We start from the raw sequence: 21,524 nt of genomic DNA, 5'->3' as shown, positions 1-21,524 counted from the left end.
GAACCGACTGAATGATCAAATGACATTATAATACTATCTCACATGTAATAGCAAAATATACATTGGTTAATCCAATGGATCCTCAATACTTTTTTTTCTTCCAACGGCAAAATTTATTAATAATCAAGCTTTTGTATAAGTTGAACATGGACCGACAAACATAAACTACAAAACAAATGCGTCATATATAGACCAAACACCTAAAAAAAAACCATAAAAACGTCAATACACACACCACATAAACAGACACCACATAAATAAACGCCTACCACAAACACCAATAAGAACATTAACCACCAAAAACAAAGTCAACGCCTAGATCGAAGTCAATCCTCAACAGTTCCTCATGATTGACCACGAAAACCAAATATAATCATATGTCCTCCACTTCTCATCATAACCCCTTCCAACCGATCAAAACCCCTTAAAACATAGCATCATCTTCTTATCACCATAGTTGAGCCCAATTAAATATCCGAAAATGACTTATTCCAACACTCATCTCGAATATTATCTCATTCTCACATTTATCTTTATATATTCAAATAAATAAAAAACTTTGATTATAACTTATAATACCGGATTCAACCAACAGTACCAAGATAGTTAGACTGAACATTTTCGAGGTTATAGGTTCGAACCAATTATCTTTCTTTTATAAAATTTGAACTGTGTGAGTTTCTGGATGGAACTTATCACTCTGTTTTGGACTTAAAAGAAAGAATTTTGCGCTTCACCCTGCACTTTTCGCTCGCGCCCTGCAACCATTTCGAAAATACCCCTGCGCTAGTTAACTAGCGCAAGTGTAAAAAAATGGGACTTAAATTTTACACTTGCGTGACTTAAGTCATGCTGCATGAGTTAACTCACGCAGAAATTAACACTTACTTGAGTTAACTCACGCAGAAATTAATACTTACGTGAGTTAACTCACGCCGTATTGTTTTTCATAACTCACGCAGCCTTTCACTGTGATGAGAAAGAATAGTTTCTTTCTGTTTATCTTCAATATCCCTATTCTTTCTGTTAAAAAAGGCAGATTCGAAGTACAAAGCAAAAGAAATCTCAGGATGAAACACATGAATCTTATGATTTAAAACTGAATGTATGAATTTATAAAGCACATTTAAGTAAAAACCTTAAGTAAAAACCAAATTAGGATAAAGGGACATGAAGAGAGTACGTAAATATCTCCCTTTGGTTAGTTTAATTTGTAAAACTAAAGCAATCTAACCAATGAATTTTGAGTTGCTGCTGCGATGAAATAAGGAAAATAAGAAATAACAATAATCTGGGTCGTGTTGTTGTTGTGTTGTTTTTTAATGAATTTCTAAGATCTTTTAATATAAAAAATTCTGAGTTTGGGATGAATACAATGTACAAATTGATTAACAAGATGATGAATTTGTGTTGTGTTGTTGTTTTTATGGTGTGTTGTACTTGAGGAACAGATAAGAGGAATAGAGAAGAAGGCGATTCTAATTTTTATGAAAAACAATACCGAGTGAGTTAACTCACCTAAGTATTAATTTCTGCATGAGTTAACTCACGTAAGTGTTAATTTCTGCGTGAGTTAACTCATGCAGCGTGACTTAAGTCACGCAAGTGTAAAATTTAAGTCCCGATTTTTTACACTTGCGCTAGTTAACTAGCGCAGGGGTATTTTCGGAATAGTTGCAGGGCGCGAGCGAAAAGTGCAGGATGGAGAGCAAAATTCTAAAAGAAAAACCTACCTTAGACAACATAGTGTTTCATGAATAAAAATATTTGGATCATTAACCGAATCGTATGCAAAAACGCATGGTCTGTGTATAGGGGTCTTCAAATCCAACCAAATCCAATAAAATTAAAAATCACACAAAATCAAATATTATTGAATAGGTTTGAAATTTTTTTTAAAAAAAAAAAACTGCTCGAATTTGATTTTGCTTCACTTTTTCAAAATCAAATTGTATAAGTAAATTTTGGTACTTATTTTTTATTTCTATAATTTATTCATACTTTGTCGTTAAACACAGCGAAGACTTCTTCCTCAACTTCAAATGTGACATGAGTTGGAGTGGAAGTTCTTCAAGTGTTAGTATTGTGAGTAATATATTGCCCTCGTTGTAAATGTGTGGGATAGATGGTGAGGTCTATGTTACCCCTCGATGAATTGGGGGTCATTTACCCCTATTGATAAGTAGTACTCAATTTTATAGAGAAAGATGTGGAAATCACATGTTAAATGAAAGATATGAAGAAGTTTGATGTTCTTGAGATGAAAATGACAATTGATTGTAAGAAAAAAACAATTTGGTGAGGCATACATTACTGCTTGATGAATTGGGGGTAATTTATCCCTAATTAAAAGTAAGACTCGAATATGGAACACGAACGATATGGAGATCATATGTTGAATGTATGAGATGAAGAAGTTTGATGTTTTTGAGATGAAATTAATAACTAATTTTAAGAATAAAGATTAAGAAAATGGAATTTTTCTTTGAAAGGGGTAAATTATCCTTAATTCATCGGAGGGTAATGTAGAAAAAATCGGGATTAAATGCACATTTGTACGCTGCACATGCACAAAAATCCCAATAAACAATTTCTTTAGGTATTTCTATTTTAGGGTTTTTTTTTTTTTTTACACATATTTTAAGGTAATCTTATATGTTGAGTTTATTTTTGAAAGTTTTGTTGTTCCTATCAAAGATATTCATCCAAACCATGTTTTTAATGTTGAACTTAATCACAGTGCAAGTAAAATGCACTTTTTTCTTTTTACTCAAACAATTAATCTAGGATAATTAAATAAAAGACTGCAGATGCATTTTGACTAGTGTTAAGTTAATGATATAGAAATAAAACCATCATCCACTGAAGAAGTTTACTCTTTAATATTTAACCAATCACCAAGTCAATCCAAATAGCAACTTCTCATTTAAAATTGACATTTTTGTGTTGTATTGCAATAAAGTGAAGCTCTTATTTGACTCCACATTTGGGAATGACAAAGGGTATATGGTGAGACACATCTCACTCCTTTCAGTTTGCTTGTCTCAAGCTAATAATAGCAATGGTGGAAAGAAATCATCATGCATGTACTGCCACCTCCTGAATCTAATTAATATCTTATATATAGATTCATGTCTCTATGAGCCCCTCCTACTCTTATGAATATAGATAATCATGGTATGTACAATATAATATTTTCAAGCCGAAAATAAAAAAGATGGAGTTTGAGTTGGTGAGGAGAAATAAGGGCCCTTTTATGATTTGTTAATTCATGGGAATTGATGTAGTGTTAGATAGCACATGTCTTGTCTCTGGAGTATGAAACGAAATTGAACTTATTAGCTTAGATTGATCCTCTCTATATTTTCTCTTCCCTTATAGGAAAGAGTACAAAATGTGACAATTGGTAAGCAGTTGGATAGACATGTAGGGCAGGAAGTGAATGGCAAAAGAGTGTGAGTGACTCAATTACTCACATTTCTCATATTGACACTACTATAGGGAATACCCCTCGTGACACAATTAACATATCATTGTTTGGGACATGAATTATCCGTATGTCGTGGTATTTATAAGTCTTTGAAAATTCATTGGTTTTTGTTAAGAGTTCACATTGTATAAGATAAAGTCTAAAGAGAGTTTATAAGTGAGGTTGATCTCACCTTACTTGTGATCTGAACACCTTTCTGCGTTTATTCTAAGGTACTACTTAGAACTCAGAAAACTTTAAACTTATAAAGCAACGCAGAAAACTATTAGCTTGTTCAGCAGGTTAAATAACAGTCTGTTCACAAATCAGAACATAAACAGTGAGATGTCGTTTAGAATACATAACGGAATGTACATAAAACAACTCATAAAACTTGTTTTATTGATTCAACATTTTGATCGTGTAACAACATTGTTCAGTAGCCTATTATATGCTTCCATTATCTTAATAATTTTGATTCTCAAATTCAATTTGATACCTTCAAAAGATGTGATTCTTGATTTATAAATCATTTTAAGCTATTTTAAAAATGATTGGCTGATGTATGTGCATGATAAGATCAGAGCTCCTTTTGGCTTTTTTCTAAATTTGGTAAACCGCTGCGTTTATCCCATATAAACATCATGAGCTGCAGATAAACATCATGAGCTGCATCTCCGCCTTTAACGTGTGTTTCGCATATTGACCAATCACGGTATTGCCGCACGTTCAACAAATTCTCCAAGTTTTAGCTTCTATAAATTCACGGTCAAGATGTATGGCGACGCAAAAAAAACTCCAAACAAAGACTGTGTATGTTTAGAAAAACAAAATTCGCGGCAAATGCATGAATTTAGTTGACACGGGAATTTGGAGCTTCTCACATAATCACTGCAGATTCCATCTCGAGATGTGAGAATGGCATGGTCAATGTCAAAGTGAAACCAAACACATACTATAAATAGGCCAAGACCAGAAATATAGTAAAAAATTAATAATGAAGCTCTGTATTTTTTTAATAGGAGATAATACTCACCATTGTATTTTACTAAAATAAAAAATACTCACCATTGTATGATTATTTAATGTAACACTTCTAGTGATTGGGATGGAGGCTTTCCTATGCGCCCTGGTTCTCCTGTTAAAGTAAAGGTCTGGATTTCATGTAACCGAAAAATTCAATGGATCGAATATAATGGAATTCAGGGTTTGGAAAGGGGCTTGTTTAACGAAGCAGATACACAACTCCTCCTGTACTTACATTAAGAAATAACGAGAGGGGCTTGTTTAGGAAGAAATAAACCTTACATTTTAGTCATCACACATTTGTTAAAACAGCATCACAAATAGAAATGTCTTTAAATTTTGAACTGTTTATTTGAACAAACACGAAATTATTTATTTGAATACATCGCAGCAAGGTTTTAAATAATAACAACAATATCATCCGCACCAAAATATCTAGATCCAAAAATAATTTTGGGATACCACAATCAACATAATTTAGGGGTCCGCTCAGCTGCATCAACAAATCATCGAAGGTTCCTACTTTTTCACAGTTGTTACATGCTTAAGGAGCATGGCAACGACATCATCCGAAATTCTATCAGCCTCTGTTTTCAGGTGATGGATTTTTTCTTCAGTTTCTTGGTCAAGTCGCTTGACATTAGCGCCAGAATCACCGCTACTCTGTATTCATAGGAAAACATGCATGTAAGTTGGAGAATTCGTATCATAGAATAAGATAAAGCGGTAGTATAAGAGTTGTATTTATCAAATAATACACTTACATCCGACACTTTCTTTTGAAACTCGGCCTCAAGCTTAGCCCGGTATGCAGCAATCTCCTTTTCAGCCTCTTCTTTGGCTTGTTTCAACCTAGCCGATTTTTCTAGTAGTGGAAATCCAGAATAGAACATTGATTAGTTGTATAAATATAAGCGTTCGCTAAAATGTGCATGGAACAACAATCACGTATAAACGCATGAGTAGAAAAATAAACCCATGCTCATTGCACATCAAAAAACTAAGTATTACTAAAATTAAAAGACCAATATAAAAAGAATAACGAGGAGAACATATAACCATTGACATAAAATGACTGTATCTCAAAATATTTTCAAATAAGCAAAATAGAATGGACCAGAATGCAACAAAGCATCCATACCATTATTTGAATGGAATAGGACAAAGCATCCATAGCATTTGATGGAACATAGTAGGGTGGAACTGAACGGAGCAGAATGCAACAAACGATCCATACCATTTGATGGAACAGAGCAGAGTGAACAAAATTGAGTGAATTATTAAAAAATTATTTGTTAACCCTTATTTGATGTAGAATTAAAATATTTACCCACTTTATATATTGTAACTTTATCTAATGTCTCCACAAGCTACTATGTATTTTTAGACCTTAAGACATTGCTCTTTTTGTTGACAATTTTAATTATTTTCTCTAAACAAAAGTTTTGCTTTGGTAGTACCACTATATTCTTTGCTGCAAACGTTTTGATTTAGAAAGCGTATGCTCATATATATAACATTATTCATGTTATTATACTATTATTGTTGAACCAAGGTAAAAAGAATAAGAAACGAGTTGTATAAAACAACAATTGAAGAAGAGGAAAATACAGCAGCCGTTGAAGCAGGGCCACAGAGGAAGAATGCAAGATAGGTTTTAGAATAGGTGTATATGACAGCCATTGTTGTAGAACCGAGAGGAAGAACACAAGATTGGTTTTAGAATAGGTGTGTATGACAGCCATTGTTGTAGAGCCAAAGAGGAAGAACACAAGATTGGTTGCATGGTGGATAATAAGGTTATAAGGGAACTAATAACTAGAGTGAATGATTCCATCCTATACATCCCAAATTTGGGGAAGCAAAATGAAGTGATATGATGGAATGTATTGGAATAGATTCCACCAGGTTCCAATCCAATCCTTCCATTTCTTTAAAATCCAAACAATATAATGTCATTCCATTCTATTCTAATTCCTTTTCATCCCACTATGTTCCATCAATTCAAAGATACCCTAAGGTTGAGATGAGTTTTTCTACAAGCAATTACAGAAAAGAAAAGGTTGAGATGATCTTATGATTCTGAGCTTTCTAACTAATAACTTCTCTCATAAGTTAAAATCCACTTCTGCAGTAAATTTTTTAGAAAGCCCTCATTTAGCTTCGCTGCAAATTCCAACAGCCTTATAAGAATAAGAGCTATTTAAACTAAATACTTGTTTTAAGCTCAGTTTGGATAAACAACTTAATTAAGCACTTATCATATAGGACTAAGACCCCGTTTGAATGAACAACTTATTTTGCAGATTATAGCATAAGCGCTTATGAATAAGCTATTTCTATAACACAAGATAAAATAAAGTCAAATTATTTTCGTAATATATAAGTTGTTTTAATAAGCTATGCTGGAGAATTAATGACAATAATCTAAAACCTGTTTATGAACATGTCATAAATTGTTTTCATAAGTTCTTCAAATAGTGTCACAAGTGTTTATGCCAATGGCCAATAGATATGCTCAAATAATTCAATCCAAACAGGCCTCAAATATAAAGCTATTTTGATAACAAAAGATAATATAAAGTCAAATTGTTTTCATATAAACCATAAGCTATTTTTCATAAACTATTATAGAGAATTTATGGAAATAATTTGAAAACAACTTATGAACATATCATAAGTTGTTTCCATAAGTTCTCCCAAGTAGTCTCACAAATACTTATCATACGCTCTCCAAGCAGTCTCACAAATACTTATGACAGTAAATAAAATCAAATAAGCCAATGCAAACAAACTTTTAGTTGAAAACCTCCTAGTCCTAGAAGTTCAAAGCTAGTCTAAAGTGGGATTTAGTTGGACATATAAAATTGACTGAATAAAGAAGCGTAATAAGACCCAAAATTGGATGAAATCATGATTGCAGGGCAAAGAACATTGGCACAGGACATGATAAATAATGAAAAGAGCAAAATACCATTTTTCGCAGCATTCACAATCCGTTGTGCTTCTTGTTCAGCTGCCAACAACTGCTGAATTCCTCCTTGACCCCTGTTGGATGTGGATGCCATTCTGTGGAAAAAACACTTAATCAGTTAACTGAAACAACAAAAAGTAACTATAAAGCATGTAACTGTATAATCACTCAGGTATTTCCATATATTCTAATTCACTGAAAACAAAAAAAAAAAGATACACAAAATAAATATTCGGAAAACAAAGACTTGAAACAACAACTACATAAAAGCTTTACAAAATAAAAAACATTTTTTAACAACTTGTATATCGAGTCAAAATCTGAAATCAATAACAAGACCAAATTGAATGTACCAAGGGTATAATCCTGTCCAATTCAAAGCTAACATAAACAAGTAATTTATATTGAATTTCGCACAGATGAAAACAGCACATTAATTAAAACGACAATAAAGCTGATCCAAATAAAACTTTAACATAAAATTCGGCAACAAGTGTATGCAAGTCAAATATATGGTTAAAGTAGTACAGTTTATGGTTAATGAATATAACAAGGTGCCGCAGCCTTAACTAATTAACCATGATTTTGAACTTTATTATTTGATCATGGTTAATTGTGTTGAGTTGATGGTTAATGAGTTGCAAAGCCTTATTGTATTCATTAACCATCTGATCTGATGAACATAATTAACCACATAATTGAATTAATCATCTAATCTAATCTAATCAAAGTGAAATTACTAGAAAACCATCAGAATCACAAATTTCAAAAATCAACACTATTAATCGACAACGGTTATTACTTACTAGTTTTGATGTGAGAATTGAACAAGATTTGATATTGTTAATGATGAAATTAATAAAATCAAATACAATCTAGAAACAAGAGAAGCAAAATACTACACTGCGAAAATTGAGAAGCAAAGATCGACGATGGATCTGAATATGAAAGTGAAAAGGTAAGTAAGAAAAAGAGTTGAATTGGACGTAGATTTGAATTTGAAAAAGAGAGAAGCGTACCTATCGTATCGGGGAATGAATTATTGGATTCAGAGGAAATAGGAGAGAAAGATCGATCACCAACAAAACAAAACGAAACAAAACTTCTTAAATCTCTGATGTGTTGTTGTTAAGTTAACCACATGCGGACAGGACACGACGAAGGATATGGGACAAAGATTTTTTTTTTTTATTAGTAAAAAGTAAAACCAATTTTTTTAAGGGTAAAATTTTTTATTTTTAGTAAAAACAATTATAAATAAATTTTAAGATGAGGGGATGGATTTAGTCTAAGACCATGTACAATGGGAAAAAAAATTCAATAACCTTCAACACCCACTTTTTCAATTCCCAACACTCCACATCATTTTCTCTCTCTTAATTCAACACTCATTCAATTTTTACCACTCCAATAGTTTTCATTCAACACCCTACCCCACCACCTTTTATTTCTTATTCTTATTCTTATTTAATTTTTGGTTGGAAAATTGATTTGGGTGTTGATAATTGTTGTGATTTTGATAGCTAAATGAGTGATCAAAAGAATTTTGGGTGTTGAATTGATTATTATTGGAATCCATTTCACTAAGTAAAGACTAAAACTTCAAAAAAAAACTAATAATAAGATTAAGAGAGTGAAAAACTTGGTTTTTTTCTGTGTCTAAATCAAATGATTCAAGTCTCTATTTGTAGAGAAAAAAATCACGAATTTTGGTAAAAAAATAAAAATATTATTTACAATGAAATAATTGAGTCCAAAACATTAAAAAGATAAAAAATACAAAGGTCCAATCATGTTGCAACACGTGGCCCTCCATTACCCAAAAAAATTTCTCTTTCTGAGAACACTACCACCACACGCGCTTATGTCTGCCAGTGTATCACACTCTCCCGTTTGAGCCAACCAGAAGCCGACGTGTGGCTATGCGGGGTCTGCTTTCAACATGTTGAAGCTCTTCATCACCCAACTCCTCCAGCTCATCTTCAACAAGCAATGCTCCAATGGTTTCAATAGCTTCAACATGTTTAATCTCCTCATTCAATAAGCCATTGGAGATGGTCTAAGATAGGAATACGGTAAGATTCAATGAACACTTACAAATATACTATAATTTACCTCTCTTTAAAGATTTTTCGAAGGGCTTAGAGTCGGAGCGGAGACTACAAATCTTTTTAGTGTTAGACCAAATTTTTTAAGTTAAAGTTTTTTATTCTTTGTCATCGCAAAAATGATTCATGGAAAGTTAATGTATTTAGTTTAATATTTAAATTAAATACATTAATTTTATTTGATTTATTTTTGCTCATAATTGGGGACGAATTACTAATGTAACCAAGCAATTAGTAAGTTAAATTTTTATTAATATGTTAAAAACTTAAAATAATACATGAGTAATATTATATAAGTTTAAATTTGCTACTCTTATTTTCAAAAAAAATAAAAATGAAGATAAGAGACATAGTAAGCTCAATTACGCCGTAAATGAACATGCCACGTCATAAAAAACGACTCAAATAAGATAAGAGACCAAAATTCAAAAAAAATGTTAAATATAGAACCAAAAAATCGATTTTTAAAAAGGGTGATTAATTTTTTTTTAAATATAGGAAAAAAATGCATTTAAGCCTATATATATCAACAATAATCATAGTGTGGGATTGATAGATAATGGATCTCTTAATACGTGAACATGCGTTCTATCTCTGAGCGATACGTATACAAGAATACTTATTGAGATATACCAGTCCATTAAATAGATTTTCATATCTAAGGAGATAGTCTCTCACTTTCGACCGGGGGATAGTTAAATGGACGGATTAATATGTATTTTAATAAATTAAAATGCAAAGAAATGAATGAGTGTTTTCGATTCATACACCATTCTAAGAAACAATGGGTTTCGTTATAATCAGGTGTGTCTCTAGTTAGTTTGGTCCGGTAGTGATTGTGGCTTTTTACACACCATTTTATTTTGCAATCTGGTTTTGAGTCCCGCGTTGGACTTGTTGGGTTGTATTGATGTGTAATTTTCTGCAAGGCATTTGGTTTTCCATGCGGTTTTCACAAAATGTCATCCAAAAACATCCAATAATATTCAGTTTTGTGGGGTTTTTCGGCTTTTTTTATCGGTTTGCGGTTTTAATTTAGATCGGTTTGGATTTTAACACCCCTAGCTGGTACGACCCGTGCGGAGCACGGGTCGATGGTCTAGTTTTTGTTAATCTCGCTGTATTACCCTCTTAGGAATGATGTGTGGTTGTTGGGTCAGGTTGATGTCCCTCAACTTTTGTACTTCCTTTTTTTTTTTTTTGACAAATCCTTTTTTCTATTTAATATATATTTTTGTTGCTTAAAAAAAAATGAATGAGTGTTTTAGTGGTGCAAGGGAACGAGTTACAGACTTAGAAAAATAAGTGAAGCAGAAATAGTCTTGCCCGATATTACAACCAAAAATTGAAGGAATTATGGTGTCTTAATAGGTGGGATAAATTTATATTTTTTTTTGCTAGCATTTAGACGGGATCTCCGTGTCTATCTGTCTGCTCTTCTTATTACGCTAATGCATATAAATTATTAACGGTAGTTTTTATGAAATTTTGATTAAAACTATAGGTATAGATAATACTTGAAGGAAGGTAGTATGTTTTTAGATAAAGAAACGACATATTCACCTTTTTAGAAGGCAATCGTCACAACTCATGTGTTGGTACATGATATTTCATATGATTCCAACCAGATTGTCAAGCACTCTCTTATTAGCATGGTATAATACATCTCTCTACCTCTTCTCTGGCTTAAGAATAAGGGTTTACGACAGAAGTATTATTACTGATTTAAAATTATCTAAAGGCTAGTTCATATAGAACACAAAATTATAAAAGCTGTTTTTGACATATGGAATGATGAGAGATTATGTAACCAAAATTGGATTGCAAAACTAATAGTCGTCATACAAATAGATTAATCAATCAACAAACAAAACCTTTAATAACATACCACAAAATTGACAACAAAAACACTTGGTCGATTGTGGAACTGCACTAATTTTGTACAAGAAAATGAAAGTGAACAACATTACTTTAACAAAACAATATAGTTGCTAGTTAATTATATTGATCTTCAGCCTCTTTTTCTTCCGCAATAGTTGCCAACACTGGAGCACATGAAACCTTTTTAAGTGGAACCACGGGTTTGGGTGCAAACTCAACAAATGATGCAGAGAACTTCATTTCCTTTGCCATGGAATTGAATTAATTAACTAGTAAAACCAACTCAAATAATTTATAAGAGGTTTGATTAGTTCTCTAATTGCAAATAGATGAATGAATTTAAGAAAAGTGTGTGTGGTTTGTTGAATGATGTGTGTGCGGGTTGTCCTTTTATAAGTACCAAATGAGAACACCACACGAGGAAGATATTTGTCAATTTTGGAGTGTACTAGATTGTGGTTGGACTCTAGGAAATTTCCACTACTAGTAGCAATGTCTAAGGGAGTGGAACCAAAAATATATATGAAAAAATAAATAAATTTTAGTAAAGAGTATTAAATTACACGTGAGTAAGTTAAAACCACACATAAATAAATAATTAAAAATATTTTTGTGTTGTGTCCTTTGTGCCACGGGTGCTTTTTGGGGACATGGCCACTCAAGGAAACATGAACATCACTAAGACATTAATCACCGACACTAGAGGAAATATGCTAATCACAAATTTTTGCAACTATATAAAATTAAAGTGGTTGTCACGTAGCATGACTCTTAATTACTAATGCAAACGTGTTTTAAGTGGTAGGTGGGACGTGGGTGGAGGAAATGAGAAGGAAACCCACTATGGAAGTGATGCAAGAGGGCAAATAGAGTAACTTACTATTTTTTTTTTTTGACAGAGTAACTTACTATTACTATTACTCCCTCCGTCCCGGAATAACTGACCCATTTTCTAAAAAAAAGTGTCCCAAAATAACTGACCCATTTCAATTTTCAATACAACTTTCATCATTCCCAATACAATATAACACTAAATAATACTACTTTTATCATTCCCAATACAATATATTCCACTTTCCCCTTTATTTATACATTTTTCTTAATCTGTGTGAAATGAGTCAAGGGGTCAAATAAATTGGGACGGAGGGAGTACTAATCAAGGGCTGCTCGAAATAATAATCATAAATAGGTGAGTATTATTATAGTTAAGCAGGAAGTAGTGTACCTAACAAAAAAGAGACTTTTTCAATTGTTAAATTGATATCAAATATTTATTTAGTCCCAAACAAAATGATATCAAATATATCAATCAAGATGATACATATTGAGACGTAAATCAGTTAAATTGGTGGTCCAATTTAAATATTAAAAATGGATCTCTTGTAAAAAAAAAAAACAAATTTTGAAAAAAAAGAAGTTTTCTATTTAAATATTAAATAATATCAATAACTTAAAAAAATAATCATCCTTGTAACTAACATGGAAAACGTTTTTTTTTTTAGAAACATGAAAAAAATTATACTCCCTCCGTTTTAAAATGAGTGTCGTTTTAGCTAAAAAACATTGTTTCAAAATGAATGTCACTTTCAGTGTCCAATGCAATAATAATTTTTTCTTTTCAATTGTACCATTCAATTAATATTATGTTACACTACTTCCAAAGTATTTTTTTTAATGAAAAACAAACCAATAGTTGATTAGGATAATTTGGTAAAATTGCTATAACATTTGACTACTTTATTTCATCCCTTAATCTGTGTGCAATTGGCTAAAACGACACTCATTTTAAAACGGAGGGAGTATTTTAATTGATAACATCATAATAACATAAACCTTAAAAAAAATCATAATAACATAAAAAAGTGTGTTATTTGAACAATCATGAATTTTAAAAGAAAAATAGATATTGACACAAAAATCAAATCAATAGAGAGAGTAAAAAATAAGGAAAAGTGAGTATGAAAGATAAATTTATCGCAAAAATTATCATAAAATGATTGTACAAATATAATTTCTAAAAAAAAAGTATGACATCAAAATAACTTCAAGTCGTACAACTTTCAAACTAACCTAAAAATTTAGAACTTATTTCTAATTCCAACATTGAAGTTTTTTTTAAGTTGGCTACATTCGCAACATTGAAGTTGAACTAAAAAGACAATATTAAAGTTAAACCGATAGCTGTAAATAAAATTAAGAGATGATTCCTTCAAAAAAAAATTTAAGAGATGATTAGCAATTAAAATTAGCAAATTAAATATAAAAAAAAACTAGCAACGTATAAGCAAAGAGCTGAAACATTTCGATCAATGATCTTGACCAAAAATAGAAGCCCATAAAAACAACAAGTAAACAACACTTACACTACTAACAACAAAAACCATATCATATGAATGGGAATTTTGGATTGTAATTTTCTTGAAATTGTGATTTTAAGTTTCAAATTTCAAAAACCCCGTCCCTGTGAGCATAGCTCAGTTGACAGGACATGCATTATTATATGCATGAGCTGAGGTTCGAACCCCAGACACCGCTTATTCACTTTGAAAAAGGTGTTTGAAAAAGGTGAATTCTAGCAAAGTTACTTGAAAAAAATATTCAAAAACTCCAAATTGGAATACAAAAAATCACAAAGCAATACTCCATTGTTTCAAAATGATTTTTTTCAATCATCTTCCTATATGAAATTCACTCATTCATTGAGGTTTAAAAATCATTTTTCTCTCTAAATTTCATTCATCACAAAGTTCCATTGAAATCTCTTTAGCTCTTTTATGTGAGTGAAGTTTATGAGAGACTTAGAATAAGTTTATTATGTACAGTGAGTGTTCAAGATTTGTGTAAATTGAAGGGTTTCAATTGCACATAGTGTGAAAGAAAATAATTCATTTATCATCACCTAGATTGGGGTTTAAAGGTTTTAGGTCGTGCTGCTCTTCAATTGTGATGGGGGATCAGTTGCAAATCCAATCAAATTGAAGAACAAGACCAAATTTTAAGGGTTTCAAAATTTGAGGGTTTTCTTCGTTGCAACAATTATTGAAGGCAATGGCATTGCTTCGTAAAGAGTTAGGATCATAGCTTGAATGAATCATCTTGTTGTAATCATATATTCAAACACATATAACGAGGGGACGGGACTGAATTAGGCTACAAACAAGGACGACATGACTAAACTCTTAATTATCGGAGAGGTCAATCCAAATCGAGGGTTATGACCAAAACCAATTAATTCTATCAAAATTAATTCTCTCCATGGTAGAATCAAACATATGTTTAGTTAATGTTTACAATATAGTAATATTTGTTATGAATTGCAGAAAAAGATTTAATTCAGTTGAAGAATACCAACCAATGCCTCAAAGGTATTCTAGCTAAAACTTTTATTCCTCTAAGATACCATTAGCAAGACCTAAATTAGTTATGTTTGTGAAAGAATAACAATGACTGCAGTGCATAGGTTATTACTTTTACATTCTTTTTGTTTAGAAACTTATACATCCTAAATAATAATAATAATAATAATAATAATAATAATAATAATAATAATAATAAAAGAATGATAAATATATTTACAAATTCAATTCAATGTATGATGTTTGGTATCATAGTGGAATTGATAGAATTACATTGAGTCACCCTAAATCCAAACATAGACATTGTTGTTCCAAAGTACTTGAAATTGCTTTCACAATTGGACGGACCCTCTTCATATGATAGAACCTTCAAAACAGGCGCCACTTAATCACCAACAAAATCTCTAGCAACATTTGTTACTCCACGAGGTTAATTTATTATTTATGCTTAATTTGAATATTATCATATTCCTCAGCAGCTTCTTTGATTGTCTCCAAAGTAGGAGAATTAGAAGGCCTTGTTGGGAAAATTATGGGTGCAGGAGCAACCTCCATCCAACAACTTAGATTCCTCATTCCTTTTGCCATTGATGATGATAAGAGTATTAATTGTTTGCTTGTTGAATACCAGAACTTTGTAATGGAAAAAACAACTTAGTTAATATCTCTCCTCCTCCTATGTCTAGAAAGAAGAGAGTTCTTTCAAAGAGTTTTTGCTATAGAAAAAATGTTGAACCAAGAATTATGATGGTTTTGGAGATTTGTGATTGATGAGTACTAATTAGGCCTTTTTATTGTATTTATATGTGTAAAAAATTTGGAGATGCTAAGAATAAGTAGATGATATCACGAATTAAAAGGAGAAAATATCTGAGGACTAAGATTATTTGGATGCAAATGTTACACGTGTGAATGAGATCAAAAATGATTCTTGACATATTCTTGAGAAGCTTCCATGAAAATTTAGAGTTTCCTAACTTGTGGGGCGAATAATTAAACACATTCTTGAATGTGCAATGCTAAATTCATGGTTTGCCGTTCAAAAGGACCTACATTACCTAAAAGAAAGGTCATTACAACAACTCATTTTTCATTGTAAAAAACAAATCCTACCTTGTGACCAAAAAAAAAAATCCTACTTTTTCTCTTCGCCAACAAATATTTGCATTGTTTATTTGGGATACTTGACTTATTTAATTTTACAATCCAAGAGTTTTTTTTTTAATACATTATTACAATTTTAATCCTCTTATTTTCATCATTTTGTAGAAGAGTGTTGCTATTCTTTACAAAAGAAACGCGCAAGAATATGCCTTGTGTTGTTTTAATATTTTAAAAAACTAGATTGATGACCCGTGCGCCGCACGGGTCTTATGAGCCGTAATATATTCACTATTAGTAAAATGTAATATTAGTAAAATGTAATAGTTACTTAAAAATAGACTTTTGACCCTGCGACGCAGAGGTCAAATTGTAATAGACACCAATAAATTATATTCTACATTTCAATTGACTTTAAATAAGTTATAGGTGAATTTTGTATAACATTAAGAGTTAAATATGTTTTTTGTCCCTATAAGTATGTCAACTTTTCGTTTTAGTCCCTCTAAAAAATTTCTTCAACTTTTAATTCCTCAAAAAAAATTTCATCTTCACTTTTGGTCCCTCCTTTAAAGTAAACTCATATGTAGAATTCATATTTTTTAATAAAATTTTTCAGAAAAATTCATAATATTATAAGAATCTCTCCCAAAAAAATTTAGAATTTTTTAACAAAACATGAATTTAATATGAATTTGTATATTTTTTACAGTTAAAAATTCATATTTAATTTATGTTTTGTTAAAATATTCTAATTTTTCTTGGGTAAGGTTTTTATAATATTCTACACATTTCTGTGCAATTTCATTAAAAAATACATAAAATAACTTTAAAATAGATACAAAAAGTAGCGATTGAAAATTTTATAGGGATTAAAAATTAAAGGAAAGTTTTAGAGAGACTAAAACGAAAAGTTAACATATTTATAGGAACCAAAAACATTATTTAACCTTACCATTAATCATCACTCATAATAAGCACTCAATCTCTCTTAACCTGACATCTCACACAAATTTCTTAAATAATACGAACTAATTAACTATCAATAACTTTATATCATTACATTTCAATTTTTTAATAACAAAAAAGTGTAAGCCCTACTTAAGATTGTGGTCTTAAGTGAGACTTTGAGTCTCATAAGACCCCAAAAATTATTCTCTCCTATGAGAGTATCTAATAGGTACCAAGTCTAAAAAGTATACTTATATACATAGTTCTGTTAAAACAAACTAAATTCCAATGTAAAAAAAAAAAAAAAAAAAAGTGTGGTAATTCTCGTTAACTAATAGTTTCATATTTTTTCATCAAAAACCAACAAATATAGACATCCAAAAATAAACAATTTATGGAGCATTGCATAAATGGCTTAAACTCTATTAAAATTCACTTTTGTTATGATTCCCAAAATTGTTGCAGTAGCTTATAACATCGACTAATCTTCATATGAAGTCCTAATCCCTTTGGTAAGACCAATACTAATTACATTTGAAGTCCCACAATTGTATGTGAGCCATTCATCTCAACCTGAAATATCTAGTTTGAAAGTTATGTTTAATGCGTAAGATAAATTAAATAGAAAACTCTGAAGAGCTGGAGACGCTTTTTGATTAAGCAAATGTATCCGAAGAAACATGCTAAGAAGCACCTGCTACTTGTTCTACATAACTTTAGGAGCCAATCTTTGACACTCAATTTGGGGGACTGTCTATACATGGAATGAATGTGGCAAGCAATCTGCATTTAGTTATACTCAAATTAATCATATATTGATTTTGAAATAGGCTTGGTAAAATAAAAGCATATCTGAAGGAGTAGTGTTTGATCAGATCATTGTGAATCTTACGGACAATCTGCATTTGGAAGATGGGAGCCAAATATTAGAACTTCCAGTATCAAACACCACTTTGAAGATTTGTGCAGGTGTCCCAATACCAATCTCACCAAAGTATTGTGCATCAAGATAATTCTTTAGAAACACTATATCTGTTGCTAAATGATTATTATGATAAATAGCCTCGCTGATCCTTGCAGAATTTAGAGTGTTAATGTTTAAAGTCTTTCTTTTTAGACTAACCCTCATGAACCCATCATCAAAAGTTGCAGAAGCAGTTCTACAACTCCCCTCGAGAACAACTAAAGATGACAAAATCAATTCTACAACTCTAGAATCAATTTTGCCAACTCCAAAACTGAACCAAGCATACACTAAAGCATATTTTAAGATGTATTATTGAATGCTAATTTCATAATAGATATATACATCTCTGTATGCATTTCAAAAATTATTGTATAGGTAAAAGGAAAGTTCTCAGCAGGATAAATAAGGCCTAGTTTAATTTCAATTTGTAACATAAATAAAACATCAAAATAATTCAAGGTTAGGTTTCAAGGCTGAATCTGACATTCAATGGTAGAAATAAACTTGAAAAGCTAATGATACCTGATAAAGATTAGTGTTAGAGTAGGCACAGAAAATGCACAAAACGTAAGAGTTATTTATGTCCATTCATGTTTCATATTATATATAAATATGTAACCATGAAATGGTTCCTTCAAATATAATTCACCATCTATTTCTCCTAAAAACAACGTAAAACTTATCCGTTCAATTTTTTTTTTTTAACTTTCCATATTGCAAGCAACAATTTAAAATCAAAACACCAATTTCATAAGAAGTGAATTGAATGATAAAAATCCTACATCTGTTCTGATACAATGAAATCTAAAAGAAACATAAGGGGAATAAGAAGAATAGGAAAGGGAAAAGAAATCAGTAACCACTAACCATCCTTCCTGAAGAAGTCAAGGAGAGCGCGGTAGCAACAATCGAGCACAAAGACTACACATAGCTCACATTTCGAGTCGTGGACACCACTGCAGTCATTGAGGAGAACGTTTTATCCAAAGCTGATGGGAACCAAAGGCTACACAACCGAGAGATTCATATACCAGTTTTGATTTTCGATCACTGAGGACACCCAGATTTGTTGTCTGCTTCTCTGTGTTTTGCCATTCCAAAATGAGTAATCTCAGAAGCGTTAATCTTTTTCGCGGTTCCGGCATATCTTCATCTTCAATCCTGGTGAAATTCTCACATATTACATTTTCATCTCATGCATCTCGGTTCCACGGGCACCTCTTTCTTCTTTGAATCCATCACGCATGTTCGTCAAAAACAGGATTGATCAGACAATAACCAGTGGGTTCCAACACCATAATCCAAAACCAAAAAACCAAATCCTTTAAAAACTATGAATATTGATCATATCCTTCTTCAAATGTACAACCAGGGGCGATGCTATGTATGAGTATGAGGCAGCTTTGGCTACCCCAAAGTATATTTTTTATTTGAATAAGTTATTACATTTGATAATTAGCTACCCCAAAAAAATATGATTTCGCTACCACAAATTATTTTTCTTGAAAACTAATAGAAATAAGAAAGTTAATGATATTCACTTGTTTGATAGATGTATTTCATCCTATTTTGTCACTTCAAATCTCTTGAGAATTTACTAAAAAAACTTTTGTTAACAATAAAAATTGTCAACAAAAATATTTGGCCCCATTGTAGAAAACTGGCTAGCTTCGCCACTGTCTACAACTAAACCAAAACATGAGAACTATTGTTACACTGATCTCCTTGGAGTTGTAAAATTATATCAAGCTTTATATTCTGTAGTCTGCACAATGACTTTGCAAGTTAATTGCACTATCTTCAAAACATGAGATTGCACAAAATAGTAGCACTGAATTAGATGACCACTCATACATCTGCATAAAGCCAATTTGCGCAAAATGAACAAAAGATAAATTCTATATATTGTCAATGTCATTGAGTTTATTAGAGCTATGGTACCATTCAATGAGATGATACTTCAAGGATGAAAAGAACAAAAAACTTAGAAAAAATAAATAATCAGTCTCATCCACAATTCAAGAATGATCCATTAAGTGATTAAATACACATATTTCTCAATCATAAAAAATGGCATACTAAGTAACAACTATTAACAATCACACCCTTGAATATTTGATTTTAGAGTTAAGCCTAAACATGTGGTTAATTTCTATCATAAAGTACTGAGGAATATTCATTTGTATCAATTTCGTAATGAAATCACAGTGAGTCTCACAAACATGTATATTACCTAAGGTATACTCATTAATGCAGAGGGATATATATCTTCAAATTGGGGCTGAATGGAAACCTGAAATATGTTGCTGGTCATTGACTTATGAAGCCTGAAATAAAGCAAAACGACACTACTGTACTGGTTTTCTACTTCCTCTCTAATAGAAAAAGCAAAAATGAAGAAACACTAAAATAATAAGATAAGCTCCAATAAAGAAAAATTAAATTCTTAATAAAAACTTTTTAGAAAGTTGCCAAATATCAGCACACAACTAAAGTAATGATCATAGAATTGCAATCAGATGAAAAGAAATCTAAGTAGATTAAAAAAAAATACATAAACCTTATAATAGAACCCTTATTGGATTCATAAAAAGGCGCAGAAATCTAGAGCAATTGATCAAACTTGTGAGATCTTCATTGTTTGTCATCTTTTACTGCATGAAAAATCAATTGCTATTCAAAATAGAATCAAAACTAAAAATGAACAGAAAAAATAGGAGAATAAGTGAATAAAAACCTATGGAAAGTATAATCTGGCACAATGTAGAATCTGACAGAGCCTTTTATTCTCAGCACTTCAAAAATCGTGTTAAAACTGCTAGAAACATAAAAAGTGACACAATTAGACACATAACCAAAACACACATAAATCAAAACGGGGAGAACGAAACTCACAAACCAGATCAACGATTCTAGCTTGTAGAACTGCGGTATTGACGTGGAGAGAGAACCATAAAAACGAATTTTAAAAAGAGAGAGCAACCTAAATACTTGAACCCCAAATATCAATTTCAATTTCAAATCTGTTATGCAGGAGAGAATTTTGAAGAATTGAGGGTTCTTGGGCAGAGAGTGCGAAAGGAGAGAGACGAAAAATGTGTTCTAGGATAGAGAGAGAGTGTAGATGGGTGAGTGATTCTGATAGTTGGAAATGGAAAATGGTTTTCATATGGCAAATGAATTAATTATATAGCATAGGAAATGTTTCTATTGGGACAGAGAATAAGGCAAAGAAATTCATGGGAAAATGAGGTGCTTTTAATGGTAACGGTGCTATTACCAAGCATCAGTAAAGGCACGTAGAGTATTGGGAAAATAACAATTGTCAAGTCAAAATTTGAAATTCAAATTTAACATGTAAAAGGAGGGAAATATTTTTAGGGTTAAGTTGATTAGCAATTAATGACATGGATTTAGAGGGAAAAAATTAGGTTAACTAATAGCATGACCTAATAAGCTTTAAGAGTAAGTGACTAGTAAGTCCTTCATTTACGAAAATCATGGTCGTGCGATTTTGAAAATCAACGGACTACATCACTTCGTGAGTTTCGGTTTAAAGTGTTGGTAACAACTAGCATTACTCTTTGTAGAATTGGTCCATTGGTTTTAAATTTGACAATTTTGGTTCCTTCATCAAATATTTGGTCTAAAATATGATGACACGAAATATTTTAAATTAAGATTTGGAAAA

The 21,524-nt window shown here is 31.4% G+C and overlaps 1 protein-coding gene and 1 long non-coding RNA gene across 9 annotated transcripts; both read right to left on the bottom strand.

The window, feature by feature from the left end:
- Positions 1 to 4,822: 4,822 nt before the first annotated feature.
- LOC146956046 (V-type proton ATPase subunit G-like) lies at positions 4,823 to 8,552 on the bottom strand. 2 transcript variants are annotated; one of them, XM_085725947.1, is made up of 4 exons: positions 8,276 to 8,552; positions 7,470 to 7,564; positions 5,260 to 5,360; positions 4,823 to 5,158 (listed from the first exon to the last, which is right to left on the bottom strand). In XM_085725947.1, exons 2-4 carry the CDS (start codon positions 7,561 to 7,563, stop codon positions 5,015 to 5,017), a joined length of 339 nt encoding a protein of 112 aa, XP_085582073.1. In that variant the 5' UTR covers position 7,564; positions 8,276 to 8,552; the 3' UTR covers positions 4,823 to 5,014. The 2 variants fall into 2 exon arrangements, with proteins under 2 accessions (XP_085582073.1, XP_085582065.1); XM_085725939.1 differs by having other exon boundaries at positions 8,489 to 8,552.
- Positions 8,553 to 17,268: 8,716 nt separating this feature from the next.
- On the bottom strand, positions 17,269 to 21,199 carry LOC146956045 (uncharacterized). 7 transcript variants are annotated; one of them, XR_015018776.1, is made up of 3 exons: positions 20,571 to 21,183; positions 20,394 to 20,487; positions 17,269 to 20,126 (listed from the first exon to the last, which is right to left on the bottom strand). It is a non-coding gene; the product is annotated as an uncharacterized LOC146956045 (long non-coding RNA). The 7 variants fall into 7 exon arrangements; XR_015018770.1 differs by having other exon boundaries at positions 17,269 to 20,487; positions 20,571 to 20,651; positions 20,729 to 21,183; XR_015018777.1 differs by having other exon boundaries at positions 17,269 to 20,487; positions 20,571 to 20,651; positions 20,733 to 21,183.
- Between the last annotated feature and the right edge of the window lie 325 nt (positions 21,200 to 21,524).

The sequence above is a fragment of the Medicago sativa genome, chromosome 1, assembly GCF_051527215.1.
Source record: "Medicago sativa cultivar Bolivia chromosome 1, Bolivia_mono, whole genome shotgun sequence".
In the NCBI taxonomy this organism is placed as follows: domain Eukaryota; kingdom Viridiplantae; phylum Streptophyta; class Magnoliopsida; order Fabales; family Fabaceae; genus Medicago; species Medicago sativa.
Note: the sequence above shows the minus strand (reverse complement) of the source record. Positions and strands in the feature narration are given on the sequence as shown.

Coding starts and splice junctions, on each gene's coding strand:
- LOC146956046 (XM_085725947.1), bottom strand. CDS start 7,563: ATGGCATCCACATCCAACAGGGGTCAAGGAGGAATTCAGCAGTTGTTG. Junction 5,361..7,469: donor TGTGAATGCTGCGAAAAATG/GTATTTTGCTCT, acceptor TTCCACTACTAG/AAAAATCGGCTAGGTTGAAA. Junction 5,159..5,259: donor TTCAAAAGAAAGTGTCGGAT/GTAAGTGTATTA, acceptor CTATGAATACAG/AGTAGCGGTGATTCTGGCGC.